The sequence below is a fragment of the Pygocentrus nattereri genome, chromosome 4 (genome assembly GCF_015220715.1).
Source record: "Pygocentrus nattereri isolate fPygNat1 chromosome 4, fPygNat1.pri, whole genome shotgun sequence".
Lineage (NCBI taxonomy): Eukaryota > Metazoa > Chordata > Actinopteri > Characiformes > Serrasalmidae > Pygocentrus > Pygocentrus nattereri.
The window spans coordinates 16,371,582-16,394,915 of NC_051214.1; the positions used below are offsets into that span (position 1 = coordinate 16,371,582).

A 23,334-nucleotide genomic window follows, 5' to 3' on the forward strand; every position below is an offset into this window, starting at 1 on the left:
GTGCAGCTGGTGAGTTTATTTTCTGGATGGGGAATATGGACAGTGACCTAGTATACCGCTGTGACCTTAAAGTGCACGAAATGTTTCCTGTATCATTTTTTTTAATGTACAGGAAGAGTACAAAATAACAGAAACATTACATTAATACCTCCATTCTTTGACCATTTTAGGTGCACAGTAACTGAAGCTACTCTATTGCTACACAAATTATCAGCCACCCTCTGCCTAGTCTGTCAATGGAAAGGAATTAACATAGGACCACTGCTGACCAGATATTACTTGAATGGTGGACTATTCTTAGCACAGCTGTAACACTGCCATGCTAGTCAGATATTAAATGTAGGCTCCATAAACCCAGACTTTCCAACGGCACAGGAAACTACAAACTGAAAGCATTTAACAAAGCTAAACTTCAATTGGGTCACTTCTGACCTGAGTGCATCAGTGACACTGGGCCATATCTCTTCTACAGTCTGCCATGAATCGTTTCATTCAAACTCTGAAACACTGACATTTCGTAAGAGTGGGAAAGTTCAAACTCTATTTTAAAATAATGTGCACTGTCCATAGATGTTCAATGACTGCTGGGAATCTCCAGCACCCCCTGCAATCCAAGAGGTTAACTGGCTTAGATAATGTGTATGCATCTACATTGGACAGTGAGTAGATGGTCTTAGGAGACTTACGAGGCACTGATTGGCTGGCACTCTTGAGCCGCACGGAGAGGACAGGCTCACAGAGTGCATCATGGACTACGTTAACTTCTGTGTGGAATCCACTGTCCCAAATCAGGACTGTTAAATGTTACCCAAACAACAAGCCGTGGGTAACAGAGGACATTATCAAATCAAATAATCAAATCAAATGTATTTGTATAGCGCTTTTTACAATGGATGTTGTCACAAAGCAGCTTCACGGAATTTCAGAAAAGACAAAGTTTTAACAAGAATGTAAAAACCCCCGAATGTAAAAACAACATTAGAGTTGTCCTTAACAACAAGAAGAGGGCCTTCAGAGCTGGACACAGGGAGGAGGTGAGAATGATCCAGAGGGAACAGAAGACAACTATCAGGGAGGCTAAGAACAGATATAAGAGGAAGCTGAAAGGGACATTACAGCAGAACAACGTGAGTGAGGTTTGGAGTGGAATGAGGACCATCACCAGCTTCAAGTCCAGCAACAACAGAGGAGCAGAGTGCAGCGTGGATAGGGCCAACAAGCTAAATCTGTTATTTGATTTGACTCTGCAGGCTCTGTCCTCCCCCATCCTGACTCCACTGCTGCCGGTCCTCAGCAGCCCACTCCACTCCCCTTCCCTCCCCCTCCTGATAGCCTTCCCCCCATCCTGTGACAGTCCATCTCACACCTCCACCCCTCCCCAACCTGTCACCTCTACAGTGAGTCTCACTGCTGACCAGGTGAGAAGACAACTGAAGAGACTTCACACAAACAAGGCTGCAGGCCATGATGGGGTCCCCACTCAGGGTGCTTAAAGCCTGTGCCACCCAGCTTTGTGGAGTACTGCACCATGTCTTCAACATGAGCCTGAGTCTCCAGAGGGTCCCTATGATGTGGAAGACGTCCTGCATTGTTCCTGTTGCAAAGACGCTGTGACCCTGTGACGCCAAGGACTACAGCCCAGTGGCACTGACATCCCCCATCATTAAGACCATGGAGAGGCTTGTCTTGGAACATCTCCGACCCATGGTTCAGCCATTTATGGACCCCATCCAGTTCGCCTATCAGCCCCGCCTGGTACTTGAGGACGCCATCATCTACCTGCTCAACCTACGCTCAACTAGACAAGCCAACCAGCACTGTGAGAGTCATGTTTTTTTACTTCTCCAGTGCATTTAACACCGTTTGGCCTGCTTTTCTGGGTGATAAGCTGACAGTGACGCAAGTAGATGCCCCCCTCGTGTCCTGGATTGTTGACTACCTGACTGGCAGACCACAGTATGTATGCCTGCAGCATTGTATGTCGGACAGAGTGGTCAGCAACATTGGAGTCCCACAAGGAACTGTCCTCTCTCCCTTCCTCTTCACCCTCTACACCATGGACTTCAGTTACTGCACAGAGATTTGCCACCTTCAGAAGTTTTCTGTTGACTCTGCAATGTAGATGCCAACAACTACAGACCGGTATCACTTCTTTCTTTCCTTTCAAAAGTTCTTGAACGTGCAGTCTATAATCAACTTTCTCTCTTTCTCACACAAAACCAGCTCCAAGACCCCAACCAGTCTGGCTTCAAACCAGCACACTCTACAGAAACTGCCCTCATCGCAGTGACTGAGAACCTCCAATCTGCAAGATCGGCCAAATTGTCTTCTGTCCTGATCCTTTTTGATCTCTCAGCAGCTTTTAACACAGTCAACCATACGATCCTTCTGGACACCCTCACCAACCTCGGAATCACTGGTTATGCATGGAAATGGTTCAAGTCCTACCTGGAGAATCGCTCTTATCAGGTAACATGGAGAGGGTTCACATCCTCTCCATGCAGGCTCTCCACTGGCGTCCCCCAAGGCTCGGTCCTGGGTCCTCTTCTCTTTTCTCTTTACACTAGCTCTCTTGGTGATGTAATATCTTCTCATGGCTTCTCTTACCACTGTTATGCTGATGACACTCAGCTAATGTTTTCTTTCTCTCCCTCTGACACACAGGTTTCCAGTCGCATCTCTGCATGCCTGTCTGACATCTCTACATGGATGGCAGCCCACCACCTGAAGCTCAATCCCAGCAAGACTGAGTTGATATTCATCCCTGTGACTACAGGTCCTCATGATCTTGCTATCTCATTCGAGAACTCCCGGATTGTTCCATCTGCAGAGGCAAGAAGTCTTGGTGTGACCCTGGATGGCCAGTTATCGTTCTCGACTCACATCGCGAACCTGACTCGGTCATGCAGGTATCTACTGTACAACATCCGGAGGATCCGACCCTTCCTCACCCGAGAGGCCACCCAGGTGCTAGTGCAGTTTCTGGTCATCTCAAGGCTTGACTACTGCAACTCGCTCTTGGCTGGTCTTCCCATGCAGACCATTAAGCCTCTGCATCTCATCCAAAATGCGGCAGCACGACTCGTCTTCAATCTGCCCAAGTTCAGCCACGTCACCCCATTGCTGCGCTCCCTTCACTGGCTTCCTGTAGCTGCGCGCATCAGATTTAAAACCCTAACGCTGACCTACAAAGCCAAAAATGGACCAGCCCCTACCTACTTGATGGCAATGGTAAAATCTCGAACTGTACCACGAGTCCTTCGAGCTTCGAGTACAGCTCGGCTTGACCCGCCATCCTTCAAGGTGCACGGAAGACGAGCGTCGAGAATGTTCTCTGTACTGGCACCCAGGTGGTGGAATGAACTCCCACTGGCTGTCCGAACAGCAGAGTCTCTTGCTGTCTTCAAACGCAGACTGAAGACTCATCTTTTTACACAGCACTTGAATGAGCATTGAACTATAAGCTGCACTTATTTTATTTATTGTATTGTATCTTATTGTTATTGTATTGCATTGAATGGCACAGAGTTCTGCGTTCAACTCTGTTTCTTTTTCTCTTGGTGTCTGCAGTGACATTTGTTTCTAGCAGTATCTGAGCTCAGGTCTGTCTTTTTCTCTAAGCTATTGGTAACTAGCAAAGATACTTTCTCTAGTTTGACAAAGCACTTCTTGTAAGTTGCTCTGGATAAGAGCATCTGCTAAATGCTGTAAATGTAAATGTAAATGTAAATGCAATAGTTGGATGTAGCAGCAGGGGTGATGAGTACAGGGTGACGGTGAAGGACTTTGTTGCATGGTGCGAGCTGAACCACCTGCAGCTCAGCGTGACAAAGACAAAGGAACTGGTGGTGGACCTGAGTAGGAACAAGGCACCGGTGACCATTGTGTCCATTGGGGGGTCAGTGTGGACACTTTGGAGGATTACATATATCTGGGAGTGTATATTGACAATAAACTGGACAGGGCTAAGAACACTGATGCACTCTACAGGAAGGGCCAAAGTCGTCTCTATTTTCTGAGGTCCTTCAGCATCTGCCGGTCTATGCTCAGGATCTTCTATGAGTCTTTGGTGGCGAGTGCTATTCTCTACGCTGTTGCATGCTGGGGAAGCAGGCTGAGGGTGGCAGACGGCAACAGACTCAACAAACTGATCCGCAAAGCTTGTGGTGTTGCGGGTGTGGAGCTGGCCTTGCTGACGGCAGTGTTGGAGAGCAGGATGCTCTCTAAGCTGCAGGCCATTATAGACAATGGCTCCCACCCACTCTATGACACAGTGATGAGATATAGGAGCACATTCAGTGCAAGACTCATTCTACCAAAATGCACCACAGAGCACCATAGGACGTCATTCTTACCTGTGGCCATCAAACTACTCCCTCAATGTGTGATACTATGGTTCATCTGTGCAGTACTCAACACCAAACTGTACTGTTCATATGTATAATAATAATAATAATTGTGTGCAGTGACTGAGAGGTGCAATACTTTGAACTGCTTTATACAAGATGTTTCATATTTATTATCACAGTCACTGCCATTGTACTGTATTAATAAGAACTTAAATCTCATGTACACATTGCAAATTTCTCTTTTTATTTTAAATTCTTAAAATGTTTATTCTTTTAATAAATGGTTGCAACTGTAAAAACTGCAAATTCCCTCTGGGATCAATAAAGTATTCTGATTCTGATATTCAACTGTCCAAGTCTTCAAGCACAATAAAACAAATATAAAACTTCACATGAAACACTTTTAAAGTAGGAAAAGTATTTGTGCACATTCTCTACAGCATGCCTCAGTTTCCAGCATGGTTTAATTAACCCACGCTATAGCAGCCAGTTTCAAAGAGAGCAATTCATCTTGCTATGCAAAAAAAGGAATGGCTGAAGCTCTTTAATTACTCCCTTGCCACAGTATACAAGGTCATGAGGGAATGGGTGACAAACAACAGTCCAACAGAACTGCTCTCCTTGTGATGAGCTTTGCCTGGCTAAAATTAGAGAGGGTATACATGCCTAACAGGATGTTTCAATTATTAACCTGGCCTAGAGAAAAAAGATCTGCATCCAGTTACTGCATGGGGTTCTGCAATTGTAACTGAAATGGTGCAGATCAATCTGCAACACAGGGCAATTAGAGGGCACACGCAATGAGTTAAATGAATGAGAGATAAGCAAGGAATATGGATTTAAAAGGAGAAATCTTCATAATATTCATAACAATTTGGCTAAAGGGCGGAGTCAAGAAAAGGGAAATGGGCATCTGGGCAATCTGTTAAGCCTGTTAAACGTGTAATGTTAATGCATGTTATTTCTGGCAGTACATGTAGTGACATTTTTGTCATTATGATATGAGTATATTAGCACAAAAAAGAAACATCAATATTGGACTGATGCATACAAAAAGTTGGTGTATTTACACAGAGCACATGTTCTCTGCATGTTCAGAAGGGGCTGGTTTGAGTGGTGTTGATATGAACACTAAGCTACTGAAGATTTACTGCACATCCAGTAAACAATCTTACATGTACACTAAGTGAACCATAGAAAAAACATCCTTTTATACACAGAAATAAATTTTAGGGGGTCATAAATAATTACAAGGGCAAATGAACTATCAACTATCAATATACTATCAATATACTATCAATATAATAAACTATCATTTTTAATACTTTTTTGCAGATCTGCAGACTTGATCACAATCCAGAGACATCCTCAGACACTGGGTGCCTTATCTGGTTTCCATCAGTTTTGCTTTTCTTGAATATGGTTTCAAACGGGTAAGAAAAGCATTAAAAAATTATTTAAATTAATTTAAATAATTAAATTATTAAATAAATTTAATAATAAAATATTATTATTTAAATAATTATTTTAATAACATACTGTAAACTCAATCATTGAAGATGTTTTTTGATTATGAACTTGTAAATGAGTTCCATTTGAGATACAAAGTTTTCAAGTCATTTGCCTTTACCAGAATTGTCTGTGATAAATTAGAAACAGTTTAAATACAGGCTAGGTACATAAAGGTTCTGCAGCAACACTAAGTTGGTTATCAATTTCAGATATTTATAGGGCTTTGTCTTTTCTAAAAGTACATGGAATATGTTTCTGCAAATGGTTCTACAATTAGAAAAGAGCACTATGGGCTTTATGCAACAAAAAAAATCACTCTCTTAGCTACCAGGGAATGCTTTTACAAAAAGTAACTAAAATCTTAAGTTGCTGTTATAATCTTAATAAAAAATCTTAATACATTGTGTTTTTCATGCAAGTGCTGAAATCTTAATAAAGCGTAATAAAAATGTCTACTTATTAAAATGTGATGAAACTATATACAAATTAAACAATACTTTTTGTCATTTATTTTGAGTTGAGACCCTGGGTTGTGGGTCTGCAAAGTAACCTACAAATCAAAACTTTTAGACAGGCAAAAAAAGAGTGCCCCATCTATTCATGTTTAACTTCGTCAAGTATTCAAATTTGACACATGTAGTGTAATGTTCTGTATGTTATGTACCAAATTTAGCATTTTAGTTATGTGGTTGGTAAAGCAGTGAGACTGGTTGACCTCAAAGGGTTTGAGTCCCTGCTTGGGCAAGCACAACACAAAATACCAGTTAGAATTTTTGGCCAAAAGTGTTTGCGCAAGATTCTGTTAATGCAGATCATATGTGTGCAAAAAACGCTGCAGAGTAGTGAATTGTAATGAGTTTACGGTTCCTGCTGATGGTTCTTGACCTAATCAGTCCTCATGAGTAAATAAAGGTCTAATGAGTTAATTCAGTACAGAGACTTTAAAGTTGGAATGGTGTCCAAACTTTTGCACATGCCTTGAGTCACTGTACATTGCAATCTGCAGAAAAAATGTTGTATTTTAAAATAGTTTAAAATGGTTTGTTTACTTCTTTTTGCTTTAAAAATTAACAAAACATAATTTGGCCATGGTTATCCAACTTTTTGGATAATTTTTTCAGGGACTTGTAGAGTGTTATTGTTTGGTCCCTGATCAGTGCCATGTCTGATATTAGCACATAAAATATTGAAAATTGAAATAAATCTTTGCCTCAGAAGCACAAAGTCTGAATGTTTCTCACTATACACCGGTTCAAATAATATATCTTCCTAAGGTGTGGACCCCTACTGTTTTTTAGATTATGCTTATAAAAACATATTTTTGATGCCATTGTGCTGATGACCTGCATTGGATTTGCTGAATTAGATTTACAAGTTGGGCGGCACGGTGGCGTGGTGGGTAGCGCTGTCGCTTCACAGCAAGGAGGGCCTGGGTTCGATTCCCCGGCCGGGTGACCGGGGTCCTCTCTGTGTGGAGTTTGCATGTTCTCCCCGTGTCTGCGTGGGTTTCCTCCGGGTTCTCCGGTTTCCTCCCACAGTCCAAAGACATGCAGTCAGGCCAATTGGGTGTGCTAAATTGTCCCTAGGTGTGAGTGTGTGAGTGACTGTCTGTGTCTGTGTGTCTGCCCTGCGATGGACTGGCGACCTGTCCAGGGTGTATCCTGCCTTCCGCCCGATGACTGCTGGGATAGGCTCCAGCTCCCCCCCGCGACCCTGACGGAGAAGCGGCTTAGAAAATGGATGGATGGATGGATGGATTTACAAGTTTCAGAATTCAGTGGTTGGCCAAAATGTGGTGACAAGAGACTAAGGTAAAAAGTATACCAAAGCCCTCAAGCTCAGCTGCATGTTGTGGTCAGTTTGCTCAGTTGTCTCCCTTTGACAGCATTATACAGCTCTGTACCTCCTGTGGGTTAATTTTAGTATGTGTGTGGGAATGTCAATCATAATTGCAGAAGGGTCAGTCACCAAGTCCAGCAGGCAGCTCTTTTGCAATTCAAGTGTTAACTTGATTTTGCCCCCTCCCCCACAGTGCTGCTTCATTCCCTCAGTGCTATACACTGAGAGATGGATGTTGGGTAACCAGTATGCTTGGTGGTCCTGATTACAGGGAGCTGGTAAACAGATAGGAGATCCCAGAGCATATGGCTCATTAAAGGACAGGGAGGTAAGGGGAGCTCCAGGGAGCCCACTGAAGCTGCACCTCCCTGCAGAGACTGAATGAGTGCAGAAGAGCCCTTCCATCTAACTCTATTCTCCTGACACTAAAGGCCTATGAAAGACATTACATACCCAATAGCAGGTCTGAAATGGATATGCATGAGTGCATTCTAGAAATTTAACTACTAAGTACAAATACAGTATGTAAAATAAATAAATAAATAATAAATAATATTTTCTAAGCACATAGGAATATAAACATGACAAGAGTAATAAACACTAGAAGTATGTCATTAGGCACTGTGCTCTGACCTGAGTGCTGTACTGGCTTGCGCAAATTGATCTTGAGCCATCAGAAGCTTTTCAGAAATGTCTGTATTCTCAGTATTGTCTGGTCCTTTCCACCTTTTGTGAAGAAGGCACTAATCCTGTTTTGTCACGTGTAGCTTTTTGATTCACTTGAGGAAGTATTTTCAGTAATGTCTGGTGACAATTTAGGCCTGGCTGCAGTGAGCAGCAGTCTAAGGTGATATGAGTGGTTATCGTCATTCTGCTGTGGATTACCTGTTTAAAGATTAGAAGCGAATGCATTTTCCTGCTTGTCACTGTGTGATGCTCCAGTGAGAGTTATGGCTTTAATAACATATCCGCTGCTTCAATTTGTCCTCTAGCGTCAATTAAATGTTCAGTGTGATTACTTTCTTGACAGGACAAGGATATTATCTGTCCCCCAGACAGACTGTGTTAAAGAAAGCATTTTGTCAAGATGCTTTAAGCACGTACTGTCTGGACTGACACACATGACACACACACATGCAGACACAACAAGCCATTGGACATTTTTTTCTATACACGAAAGCTCTTTTTGTTCTCACAAACTGACACCGTGGGCTACCAGATACACATGGGCTTGGTCACATTTCTGGTCATGACCATTTTTGAAAGTACTTGTTGGAGTGCCATGGAGCAGCATTAGAGGTTTACCAAAGGCTCCATGGGGTTCTTTGCTGTTTCTCCATGGCACAAGTAATTTGAATGTAGCTTAAGAAAATTTCAAATAGATTAAGTACTTGAAAAAGATTACCTTGTAAGTGGTTCTAAAAATAGAAAACAGCTTCTAATGACACAAGTGCAGTTTTTCTGAAAGGTAATTAGTGTCTGAACAACTCAAAATCAAGAAATATTCAGTCATTTTAGCAGTAATAAGTTGTACCTCAAACAATATTCTAAACACTGATGCAAATGCAAATTTATTAATATAAAACTCATAGGTGAAGTTTACCCTGGGGACACTGCAGTCCCCACCACCTTTTCAGAGTATTGATAAACGTTTTTCTCTTATTAATGTTGATGGAATATATTTCAATGGAAATGTGCATGATTTATAAAACCAGAAGCAAATTGAATTTTTATCCCTGTATCCCTGCAAGGACGTCTGTTAAGTCTGTCATTTATAAAAGCGTTTTGTGTTTAAATTTTATTTTAGAGTTTTTTTTATCTTTGTGAAGAGCTGTAAATTGTTTTCACAGCAGGAGGTTCTCTCCCCTGACCTTTTGCCCCTCATTGCTCAGCAGAAGCTATAAATGGGGAAAAACATTTTATTTCATTATATTATTAGTTTTAGTAGTTATAGTATTATTATTAAAGTACCATTGATTTCAATATGGGAATTTTCAGAAAGAGGCTACATTGTCTGATTTTGTCACCTCAACTTTTAAAATTGAAGACTAAAAGTGTATTTGGCCACTCCACCATTACACTGACATACGACACACTGTCAGACAATAAATAAGAGAAAAGAAAAAAAAGTGTGTGTAATTAGTAAATCCAGTCGTTAAAAGAAATGGACAAATTGTAATTTAAAAAGAATTCAATAACTTGATTTTTTTGAGCTTTATTTTAATTGAATCCCCCCCCCCCCAACTAGTCCTCATCCTTGTCATTAACACTTTTTAAAACAAAGTAATACCCTTGACAAGAGTTTAAACAAATCAGAACTTGTCACATTAATTAGATTAGAAATAAAAAAAGATTAGAAATAAAATGTTTTACAATCTGTTTTACCTGGATAGTGGGTGGGGAGCGCTGTTTTCGGGTTGTCGTTGTGGACAGGGTTGTAGTGGTCTCTATGAAAGTGGTGGACATCTCAGGGGGCATGGAGGTGGTAGTCCGGGAAGGGCTCCGACTGGTAGGTACGTCTCCCACCAGCCGCACGCTGCCATTCACCTTTATGTTGGCATGACCCTCAGCGGCCATGTTAAGAACCTTTAGCCCATTGTAGTACAGGCCAGAAAGCTGGCCTTGAAATGGACGTTTACGATCGTTTCCACCTATTGAGATCGTGGCTTGGGTATTGAAGATGGTGAGTTGCCGTCCTATAGACAAAATTGAAGCAGAACCGCAGTCACATCCATCATTCCTAACTTTATAACATTTCACTCTACACTGTCCAAGTTCTACTAAATAACAATAATCATTATGACTAATAAATTATACACACATATAAGGCAGACATTCTTAATATGTTGTATACTCTGTTTATATCAATTTCCAAATGCCAAATTTATGCTTTCATGAGTTCTCTGAGCGTAGATTACTGGCAAACGATGCTACTCAAATGGAAAAGGGGAAAAAACATTTAAAAAAATCCACATCACTATAGTTAGCACAGCTAAAAAAAATCACAATTATATTCTACTGGGCATGAAATGACTGGGAGGGAAAAAATATCATCATCTCATACACATCAAAGAAATATCATGTTGATTCATGCATGTACTACCACTAATGGGATTTTGGAGAGGCTTTAACCAGTGTTAAAGGGACTTTATAATCATCTTATGAGGTTTAGGCAATGACCTTTAAAACCATTTTATATTCATATTATTGTAAGGAATTAAAGGCTAGATTTAACTACTTGTTATACTCCACCCCAGCATTGTTTGAAAATCTGGCTATAAAGAGACGTTTACATTATCTCCTCAAAGAGAAACCAATTAAAAGATGACATTGAAACACAACAAAAATGTCCATGACTGTGGCATTAAAATGAATTAGGACCACTTTTGTTGTGTACAGAGATTGGGTCGACAATGAAGTTTTAATATTTGATTCTATAATTAACTGCATGTAACCATGCTTGTATGCACTTAAATGAACCATTCCAACGTTATTACAAAAGATGCTCAATAAGTATGCTTGTTATCATTTTTACTTTAATGCAGTACATTGGCTTTAATAGGACTTATTTCCAAATGGTTCATTTTTTTTCTTAGATCAGTTGACATTTTTTATTATTAATTACCAGTCCCTTTAACTGGTGAATGGTTCAACATGATTTAATGGAGATAACACAAAAAGGAGGGGGAAATAAATTAAACAATTTATGGTTCATTAAGGGTTTTAAGGCTTGTCAGGCCAATTCTTTGTATAACAATGACAAAACAATTTGACAAGGAAAACAAATGAAAACAAAAATTAAGAAGAATTCATTAAGGTCTTGTGAAGGTTACCTTTCTCATGTAGCCAATCTTCGACCGGCCGGGTATATTTGAACGGGATTTTCTTATTAGCCATTTGAAAGCGTTCAATGTCACTGTTGCCTTTAAAGTTTGAAAGTTTGAACAGCATCTTAACATTCCTTGCACATTTCACATTTAAATACTGTTTAAGTGAATGTTTAGCCATGTTTAAGATCGGTTAGGTGTTATTATGATTCAGTTTGTGTTTTTGATTACTTCACTATTTCTGTACAATAAAAACACTTGTACACTTTACAAGAAACACTTGCAGCATTACTGTATAAATAATGTCTTTCACAAACAGGGTGAATCTTCCCAAGCATGGTTAAACACATTATATGTTCCTCATAACATTATAATAGCAATAATAATATAAAAGCATAGAAAGTCAAATACATTAATGATGCATTTTAAGAGACAAGGAACAAGTCACTTTACCAACACTTTGGAAAGTAGAGAGCAGTAACTATAATATATAACACACAGGAGACGGATGACTGCTGGGTGATAAGTCCTCTGATGACACAGATGTAATGAGAACACTGCATACAGATGAGATCTTTATGTGTGTACCATAAGATTATTACATGTGTAGTTTAGGATTAAGGCACTCTTGGCTGCCACTATTCCACAGGGACAAGGGCAGCCAGTACATCCCATTTTAATTCCATTTTAACAGCAAAATATCAAAAAGTAAACTTTCATTATTCTTTTCAATCCACTGCCCACAATTTTCCATGTAGCAATCTATAGTTATTTTTCTTTGTTTGCTTTACTGATGTTCGGAAATGAAATGTGAAATCCTTGGCTGAAATCAAAAGTCTTGGCAGAAAATCAAAAAAGCTGACAACAAATAAAAGCTAAAATACTAACACAATTACAGTATGGGCTACAGTATGTGCCACAAAATCATCCTCAACAGCAAATAATAATTGGTCATTCTTGGTAATGAATTCCATTATTATTTTACTTATACTTTACACTTTGCACTTAATTTTTTGGCTACATATGGTGTTAGCATGATAGTTGGAACTGTCCTTTCTGCTCCTGTTATTTAGCTGTATTCTTAATATTGAGCTATTGAGTGCGTTGCCATGTTTTCCTGTGGAGTCACATTGGAGAAGGTTTTTTTTTTAAACCCAATTCTCTAATTTGAGTCATGTCCAATTCCTACCACATTGCTATGTCTCTTTCTATCCAACAATGCTTCCAAGCCAGAGAGTGAGGGCTACTACATACTTCCTCTAAGACATGTGAAGCCAGCCACAACATCTTACCAAACTGCCGCAAACATCAATGGGCAACTTAAAACGCCTGGAGGAGAATGCTAACTGCCAATTCTATTACATCAGCTAACAGACTTTTGCATTGGCTAGCATCATTGTGAGTGATCAGGGGAGAGGGAGGGCCAGATATGCTCTCTTTATGCTCTCATGCTGTGTAAACAGATTGTGCTCAAAAATAGTATTAAAAAAGCAGTTTGCAGTATGTGACCAATATGAATTTCCCAATACATCAAAGATACATGGATGATGTACTACTCTAGTAAAATACCGATAAAATACTGCATCCCAAAATGCAACATGATCGTTTTAGGAGGACATAACAGGCCCACATTATGGCAGTCTAGTCATATCCCTGCACTGTGCAATGGCACACAGTTTTAGTTGTATACTGGATACTATACTGTATACAACCATGAAGAGTAGTATACAGTATAAAGTATATATACAAGCAGTATGTAGTATGCCATTCCGAATACCCCCTGGACTCCCAGCAACAGACAGTCATGTCAGTGTTTGTGATTATTTGCAGACAGAATGATATTGCAGACATTTGGCATGCATCATTTCATACTTCACTATGAAACAAAAGGAAGGAGAATTGGACGTGGAATACAGTCAGAGACTATGCTTCAATTACAAGGCACTTCTAAACCTTTAAAGGTTTTATTGCTAGTTCTGCAAAAAGAAATGATGCTCCCACACACTGAAGACATCTGGCAGGAAGCACACAATGTCCAAGCATTCTGAGCCATTGTTTTTAATAAAGGACACCATCACTTCATCCAACTTTCTGTGTCCATGTGCACCACTAGACAGTCATTTCCAGCATCTCTCTGTTACCTATTATTGCATAAATTAAATTTAGAACCAGGCCACAAAAAACATAACAGGTGATGTGGCTAGAAATGTTTACATAGAGAAAGAGAAAAATAAACAAATGCTAATTTTCTGTTACCTCAGCTGAAGTTAGTAGCCTAGTCACATCTTAACCTTGGCTTTCAATTGGAAAACTGAGTTTGTTAAGAGTTTATTTAAAAAAAAGAATCAATCTATTATGTTGACAGTTTCAATATTAACTACATTCATAAAGCTTAAGCTTAGTGCTTATTAGTGCTGTGACACTTCCTATGTGGTATAGCTACACTCTTGTGACTTTTTCCCCTCCAGTGCACAGTAGCCTTTAGACAGCTGCAATAGTATTTCTGTGTTTTCTTTACTGAATTAAATAGAACTTCTTTCTTCTTCTTTCGGCTGCTCCCTTTAGGGGTTGCCACAGCGGATCATCTGCCTCCATCTTGCCCTATCCACTGCCTCCTCTACTTTTACACCAACCATATCCATGTCCACCTTCACTACATCCATAAACCTTCTCTGAGGTCTACCTCTTCTCCTTCTATCAGTGCAAACCTCCACCTCTCCAGATTCTCTTCCACCTTTTCTCTACTCTCACCACAGATTACAATGTCATCTGCAAACATCATGGTCCATGGAGCCTCCTGCCTGACCTCATCTGTCAACCTTTCCATCACCATTGCAAACAAGAAGGGGCTCAAAGCTGATCCCTGATGTAACCCTACCTTCACCTTGAAACCATTAATTAAATAGAATCTCTAATCAAAATGTAAGACGCAGACTCTGCCCTGCCCTGGTGTGGTACATGTCACGATTCTGAAGAATGAGAACATATAACGTTACAGAAGCTAGATTGCTTAGATTCTAATTTACTATTGAATTGTTTAGATTTTCATGACTTCAAAAGTTCATCTCCATTAGTGATTCATTTCCCTCCTCTGTTTTGTTCTATCTTTTAAAAAGGCAGGGCATCAAAGCATTCAGGCTAGAGTATGTTGGACAGGGGAGCAAAGTTTGGTGGAGGGGGTTTAATAAGTAGCTCACAGGCCTGCTGTTGCCTTTGATCCACATGGGCAATGAGTGCATGCCCTAAGCTGAATTGGGCTGCCTAGGATGGAGCCCTCCATGCCCAGAGGAAAGGAGACAGCTGTTAGGGTCTGGACCAGAGATCAGATGCCATGCCAGCCTTTTTTCTTACTCAGGATGTCTTCATGCACAACCCTTCTGTATAATATTCCCTTCAGTAATGGTACACTGCTGCTTACCCACCAATTACAGAGATAAATGGCTATCAAAGTGGCCACCAGCTCTTCCATGTCTGTAAAGTAAGGACAAAGTGTGCTCTTTGGCCAGTGCTAAAAAAAAACCATAAAGATTAACCATTTACAATAAAGACAGGTATTAATTACTTTAATGTATAACATTGAGTTCTCTATGCTTCAGGTTTTACAAGCTATGTTCCACACTTAAACATTTCTCTAGACCAAATTAAACATGACAGTAGAAACAGGCGTTTACCCATTTGGCACAGACCTTTATGATCTCTGTAGATGCCATGACAGTGTGTCAAGAAATACAGAGATAGTATTGCAGTGTGTTCACAGATCACAGATGTGGAATAAGCCTCTGTGTTTTAAGGAAAAAACTACAAATATGGATCAGAATAATTTGATTCTGCATTTAAAATAAGATTTGCAGGTCCCGAATGGAGGCAATTGTGTGAGATGAACATGTTTAGAACAGAGGTACATGACTGTGTAAAAGTCAGACACCACCCTTCATTTATTTAATTTACAGTCAAAGTGGCCATTAAACAGAAGTTAGGGAAGAATAAAAAAGCTGAAGACATATATTAACAAGAAAATTACACAGAAGCCTCAACAACAAAATATAATGTTTTCAGTATTTAGTGTCTACATTCTTCATCTTTGTTCCAGCTTCCATTTGTTCTAAAAGACTTTTTACACAGAAATGTACAAGCACATATTTCCACACCTCCAAAGTTAAGTCTAAGAGGATGGTTCTATTTTCTATTTTTCATGATCCTAGTAATCACAACACATTCAAGGATGTTAAGTGCTGGACGCTGTAGTGGTCAGTCCATTGTTCTGAACATTGTTCAGAAGACCAGTAGTTCTTTTTTTCAATTTGCAGTTTTTTCTCCCCTTTTTCTTGGTTTCTTTTAACAACTTGACAGCTATACATCATTTCAGACCCCCAGTGCAGAGTTGTCTTCTCACATTGGAAGGATGGACAGATCAGATCTAAGCAAGACTGAAGCTTTGTCACCTCTCTCTCAAAGATGAAAGCTCTAAACACTGCTTATTGGTAACAGTTTTGGTGGTCTACAGGTTATAATGAGTTATATACTTATTACTAAACTATTGTTTACTGTCCTAATACAAGTGTATTATCATCCATTTAACCTACTCTGAAATATCATCTGAAAAATTAACAACTTCATAACTTAAGATAATTAAATGCATTTAGACTGGGAATTCAATAAAGACTTTTCATTGCCTTCTTATAATAAAAATTAGTGAACAAAATCCAGTTTACAAAAATAATGTCATAAATCAGCCGTGTTATTGAACTAATTCTTTTTCTTTCACAATCAAATAAGTTAAAAAATCATTCCAGTGCCAGTCCAAGTGTTTCCCACAGCAGTCTCGCATTTTGAAGACTGTGTAGTAGTAAAATGCAAAAAATGAGTGCTGGGAAAACTGGACAAATAATGGTCCAATGGAGGAAACTGAAAGTCTAGCCCTAATAAGTCATGTTTTTATGTAGCATGATGATTCGTTAATGATCTGACTGATGCCCAATCAGATTACAAGTCGTAATAGACTAGTCAGATTGAGGCCATTCCAAGTAGAATTTCTATCTAATTGAACAAGGTGGGTAACCCTCTAAATAATCAGTTAAACAGAGGAATTACGCTATGTAAAATCCTATATCTGATTACATTACCCCACCAGAAAGTTTAAATATGTTCTGCACATGGGCATTTGTGTCACAACAAAAGTTTATATTGTTTAACATTATGAACCAGAAACTTGTCTGCAGAGGAAATAGTTAGTAAGATGGTAAACTGTATTTTACTGCTACTTTATAACTGTACTGCACACTTTCTTCCAGAGGTTTCATTTAATCAGTGGTGGGACATTCAGCATGTGTGTCACAGAATTTTGGACATGACGTCTTCCTCTCAACCCTTCATTAATAAGCGATGTGATGCTCATTGCCATGCTAATGTCTACAATGGTACGTATGTGCATAATTTTGAATCTGATTACATGCGTGCATACAAAGGGAGATTTTCATAAGATTGTTGAGGAGTGTGCATATAAACACCTAGGCCCTAATTTATAATTTTAATAAGTTCAGTTGAATTGGGGAAAATCTTTGCATGAAAACATAGCTAATGTCTTGGTTCACCACTGCTTAAAACCAAAGAAGATTTTGATATATTAAGATTTATGTGCAAGTAATCAAAGCCTCTGTAGGAGGGTTATACAGGGAGCGCTAAAATGTTATGCTAATTAATTAGTCACAAATCTCTGCAACACTGATGCTTACTCTAGTGAGAACAGACAAACGGCATCAGAACTGACCTGAACTAACTTCATGTGCAATATCCAGCCCAGTCAGAGCTGGACGCAGACAGTCAAGGAGCTCCAGAGAGGGTCTGTGTGTGTGTATGGAGAGAATGAAGCAGAAAGAATACCTTGAAAGGAGAACACTCTGCAGTATGGATAGATACGTAGGCCTGGAAAGAACAGTGAGCTCACAGTGATGGACAATTCTCTTGCAGCTTTGAATTCACACAATGTCTTGCTTTATTTTCTACTTGCCAAAGTCATCAAAAACAACCTATATATCCCAGAAGCATTCAAGAAATAAATGTTGAGATTTTTCTGGCACATGCGTCACTGCTACCCTGACAAATCCTTTAGGTTCTCAGGCTAATTTAGTAAGATAATACCATTTGTTCAGTTAGCTTGCTATTTGATGTGATCCCAATGGTGGAGCAGTGATTTTAATCCTGATTCCAGAGGCCCCATTGCCTGATACATTTTAATGCTTTTCCTGCTGTAACACTCCACATCAACTGAGTAAGGGACTGTTCTTTAGCTGATGAGTTGGGTCAGGTGGGCTGGAGCAGGGATAACTCTAAAATGTACAGTGCTGTGGGCCTCTAGGACCAGGGTTGAGACTGTTATCTTAGAAAAATGTACATATCTATGTGTATGTCATCATACTATTGATGTTATTTATATAGAGTAATAGCAGTAAGCAAATCATAGGAAGCTAACACATTACTATACTGTGGCAAAACAGAACAGTTACAAATTCGCTTACAACTTATCAAATGGACTGGGGCAAGTGGTAGAATTTAAAGTCAAACATCAAGCCTACCCAGCCAATGAGTCTGCATCCTAACCCAGATTTACTCAAGAGAAGATGCTGCCTCTAAGTAAGCAACCAAAATCAATAAATGTCAAATTACAACCATTTAATGCCCTGCAAGGTGACAGAGAAAAATGAAAGGGATGAAAGGGAATCACCGAACATATAATTTAATCCTTACTAAACACAGCTGTGGAGACATAAGTGTACATATCAATAGAGACATGACAACCCTCTTGCCTTTAATAGCTATTACAACTTTTAGAGCTTTGGATTATACTTACTGAAATCTTGCTCCAGCCAGTCTTGATCAGTCAATTACAATGACACTCAGCCTGTGCTAATAATACCAGTGCTGAGTATAGATCAAAAATGGGTGATGCAGCTTGGCTGGTGGCTGGTTGGCTCAAAGCACAGTGTGTTGTTAAGTACTGGGACAATAATGTTAATCTTTTAAAATTCACTATATAATCTGTATTTGTTACAATGTTAAAAAGTGTTGTTCAAAGTTAGAATTAGTGATTCTGAAGTTACTAGAGAGACAATGGTCTACTACTTAGAAAAATAAGAGATAAGCAGTCTTTGCAAAACTAGAAAAACTACAAACCTCCTGCTCAAGAACAAATGCAAACATCTCTCAGGTCAAAACACAGAGAATATGGGCCGACTAGGCATCAAACACAGAAAAGCATGAAACTTACAAATGACCACAAGTCATTTCATTTAGACATGATCCCTCATTCCAAGAAACAAATCTCAGAACACATCTTTTACTAGACAAAGCAAGAACAGTTTGATCCCTCAATGCTCTGCAAGTTAAAATGTAACTCATATACTGTTTGAACTATGACCATAGACTGCACAACAAACCATATATGAGTTGAAGCATAAAACCGAGCTTTGCGTGTGTGAGCTGCTACACTAATTAACATTATGGTCAAAAATGAGCATTTCACTCTCTTTTTTTTGCATTTTTACTGCACAGAGGGCAGTGGTGCAACACAGACATCAAAAAGGACAGAAAATCCAAATTAACTCACTGTGGAGTTGCAAAATGTTTCTCAACGAAGCAATGCTGGCGAGACACCTTGCCTGTATTTAATAAGCCAATTTGTATTGGCCTGTCACAGCTCTCTCACTCAACCTGGGAGTAGTATACACAGTACTTGGAGGCCCGACACTTGGAAATGCCTCAGTGTCTACTGTAACTTCCACCCTGCCAGCTTAAACCTCAGAACAAGCACTATGAATATTCATTCCTCTGAAAAACAGCTGATGGAATGTCTCAGTGCTAATCTTACTTTCACTGCTAATACCTTCATCAGTGGAGACACTATTTTGAGTGGTCCTTTTTTGATGAAACAAACAACGGACTCTCAGTAACACGTCAAAAACATGTGAAGGTTAGGATTAAGTTTTGGGTTGAGGCTAAGGTTAGGGCTAGGATTAAGGCCAGGGTTAGGTTTTGGTTATGGTTGGGTGAGGTTCCCTGACAGGTGGTTAAACAGCAAAATATGAAAACACAGACATGGCTTATGCAGGGAAGAGTCCATAAGAGTACATTTAAAAATATTAATTTTTGTGACTTGTTTGATATTATTGTTATTGATGTCCTAAACTGATCTAGTGAATCCAGTTCAGAGAGGATCTAATTAACTGATCAGCAAATCAGATAAATTAAACCTGACCCAATTCTGATCCTGTACTGCTGAATGTAGTGTCTATGATAGTTGTCAGTGTTAGGTAGATATTCATTGACATACCAGAACTAAAGCCAAGCTGTTACGTCAAAACAAAACAAACAAAATTTCAGAAGAACTCAGAAAGTGTGTTCTAGCAACATGTTCAATATGAAACGGCTAATTTGCAATCACAGCACCTTTGATATAAATCTAAGACTGCTGAATGTCAAATCCCCCACATCTAAAGCAATCACTGTAAATGAAAGTATTATGGATCAGAGTTTTATACTCTATGTTGCACAGAAATTTGGATTACACTGGAAGAATATGTAGACTCAAGTAAGGCTAACCCATCAGGCTACAGTTGTGTGCACAGCCATCGTTTAAAGAAGAAAGATATGCAAACATTTGTAACTGCATGACAAAACTTCTCATTTACAGTTAGAGTGGTTTGCAACTCATTTTAGAATTTTGGGGTCACTTTTTCTCTTACTATATGCCTAAGAAGAAGAATGATTTGCAGAAGGTGGTCAGAGAAGCTGTATTGTTATATGGAGGTCATAAGATGTGATATATGTTAACTTGTGGCCAAATGCAGAAGACATATTTCGTTACTGTAACATTGTGGTCTATATACATGTTTTTTTTGCGTCCTATTTATGCAACTGGCATAGAGGTGCCATAAATGGGTACATCTTTTAAACAATAAAAATGCTGTAGAATTGTCATAAAAAAGTAGTAAACAAACCTGGGGTGTCATTTTATGATCACACTAAAAAGAAAGTAAATTTACTCTGGTATTATTTGGCAGTATAACACGTTAATTTTGCGCCTACATTATCTATGAATACATAGATATCGACATGGGCCAAAACTCAGTATGAATGTAAATTCTCCAAATAAGTGACTAATAAAAAACAATGTGAGGATCAAGTGTTGTTCCTTGTCTTACACCACTAGTAATGTACAACCCCAATTCCAATGAAGTTGGGACGTTGTATAAAACATAAATAAAAACAGAATACGATGATTTGCAAATCCTTTTCAACCTATATTCAATTGAATAAACTACAAAGACATTTAATGTTCAAATGGATAAACTTCATTGTTTTTGCAAATATTTACTCATTTTGAATTTGATGCCCGCAACACGTTCCAAAGAAGTTGGGACAGGGGCATGTTTACCACTGTGTTACATTACCTTTCCTTTTAATAACACTCAATAAACATTTGGGAACTGAGGACACTAATTGTTGAAGCTTCGTAAGTGGAATTCTTTCCCATTCTTGCTTGATGCACAACTTCAGTTGCTCAACAGTCCGGGGTCTCCGCTGTTGTATTTTGTGCTACATAATGCACCACACATTTTCAATGAGAGACGGGTCTGGACTGCAGGCAGGCCAGTCTAGTACCCGCACTCTTTTACTACAAAGCCATGCTGTTGTAACCTGTGCAGAATGTGGCTTGGCATTGTCTTGCTGAAATAAGCAGGGACGTCCTTCAAAAAGACGTTGCTTGGATGGCAGCATATGTTGCTCCAAAACTTGTATGTACCTTTCAGCATTAATGGTGCCTTCACAGATGTGCAAGTTACCCATGCCATGGGGACTAACACACCCCCATACCATCAGAGATGCTGGCTTTTGATCTTTACGCTGATAACAATCTGGACAGTCCTATTCCTCTTTGGCCCCTCCTCCGACACGACATCCATGATTTTCAAAAACAATTTGAAATGTGGACTCGTCAGACCATAGGACACTTTTCCACTCTGCGTCAGTCCATCTCAGATGAGCTTGGGCCTAGAGAAGCCGGCGGCATTTCTGGGTGTTGTTGATATATGGCTTTTGTTTTGCATGGCAGAGTTTTAACTTGCACTTGTAGATGGAGCTACGAACTGTGTTCACTGACAGTGGTTTTCTGAAGTGTTCCTGAGCCCATGTGGTAATATGCGTTACAGAATGATGTCAGTTTTTAATGCAGTGCCACCTGAGGGATCAAAGGTCACGGGCATTCAATGTTGGTTTTCTGTCTTGCCGCTTACTTGCAGAGATTTCTCCAGATTCTCTGAACCTTTTGATGATGTTATGGACTGTAGATGATGAAATCCCTAAATTCCAATTGCAGTTGAGAAATGTTGTTCTAAAACTGTTGGACTATTTGCTCACGCAGTTGTTCACAAAGTGGTGAACCTTGCCCCATCCTTGCTTGTGAATGACTGAGTCCTTCAGGGATGCTCCCTTTATATCCAATCATGATAGTCACCTGTTTCCAATTAACCTGTTCACCGTGGAATGTTCCAAACAGGTGTTTTTTGAGCATTCCTCAACTTTCCGGTCTTTTGTTGCCCCTGTCCCAACTTCTTTGGAATGTGTTGTGGGCATCAAATTCAAAATAAGTGAACATTTGAAAAAACCATGAGGTTAATCCATTTGAACATTAAATATCTTGTCTTTGTAGTGTATTCAATTGAATATAGGTTGAAAAGGATTTGCAAATCAAACATATTCTGTTTTTATTTATGTTTTATACAACATCCCAACATCTTCAGAATTGGGGTTGTATTAAAGAACAGGTGACATTAAAAAAATTTTAAATCACTTCACTCAAACTAACAATACAATCACTGTAGTCTGTAAACAGCAGATGTTACCTGATGGAAAATGCTCATTGACTGGCCAGTTGTCAACCTGTAGTGTAGCATTTCCTCCATTCCTAGTGAAGCGTATCAAGTGATACTTCCCATCATTCACTGCTGTGGTGGTCTCTTTGACAGTGATGTCCACGGTACCAATGTTAAATGTCACACTTACATGGCCTTCCTCCTGGAACACACACAAACAAAAAGATGCTTGAGAAGTGCACACACATAATTGCAAATTCCATCACTTGTTGAACTTTGCATAATAGAAGGTCACTTTCAGAAATGTTTCCAGAGAACCTATAAATTGGACCAAAAGAAAATTCTGTAGAAGCTACGCCTGCTGCATTATGTAATTTAATTTGATAAAAATGAACAGCCAGCATGAATGAGGGACAGACAAGTAGAAAAGATTAATGCACTTCAAACTGTGCCTATTTAAACTATTTTGCCAAAGAGGAGCAAGTGCAAGATCTACAGCATGTCTTGGCATCCTCATAGTTCACATTACTTTCATGACCCTCCAGTATGGGTTCAGCTTTGGTTGGGTGTTCACAGACATGCATGTAATGTAATGTAATAAAGAAATATAGTACAGCTAGTGAATGAGTTATGAATATTTTCAATAAGTAGCCTACAAAACGTGATACAATGGGCAATGACACCACACAGACAAATGTTTGTCACTACATTGCCTCTTACGTATTACAGTAATTATGACTGGTGTAGAGAAAGTAAAATAATAACAGAAAATAACTAGAAATGTGCCTTTACTGAAGGAAACGCAGGATAGTTGCGCAGCGGATACTATGTAAGTCGATACAAAAAACGAGGGATGAAAAAACTACATATGGAAGAGTACGGGTCAGTAACGCGGAGGATTTGATCTCGTGGACCTGCGCTAAATGAGTACATTACATG

The 23,334-nt window shown here is 39.3% G+C and overlaps 1 protein-coding gene across 21 annotated transcripts in view; it reads right to left on the reverse strand.

Moving 5' to 3' along the window:
• Window positions 1-23,334, reverse strand: part of nrxn3b (neurexin 3b) — a 327,545-nt gene that overhangs the window by 24,495 nt on the left and 279,716 nt on the right. For 16 of the 21 annotated variants that reach the window (XR_005130195.1, XR_005130194.1, XR_001856481.2 and 13 more), the window contains 3 exons: window positions 22,426-22,597; window positions 11,534-11,623; window positions 10,086-10,396 (listed from right to left, as the gene is read on the reverse strand). Coding sequence is in view for 18 of the 21 variants with exons in the window: in XM_017681460.2 (XP_017536949.2) it covers window positions 10,086-10,396; window positions 11,534-11,623; window positions 22,426-22,597 (573 nt within the window). In the remaining 3 variants the exon portion in view is untranslated. The remainder of the gene's footprint in view (window positions 1-10,085; window positions 10,397-11,533; window positions 11,624-22,425; window positions 22,598-23,334) is intronic. The other 5 variants (XM_037537691.1, XM_037537684.1, XM_037537683.1 and 2 more) reach the window with 1 other exon arrangement.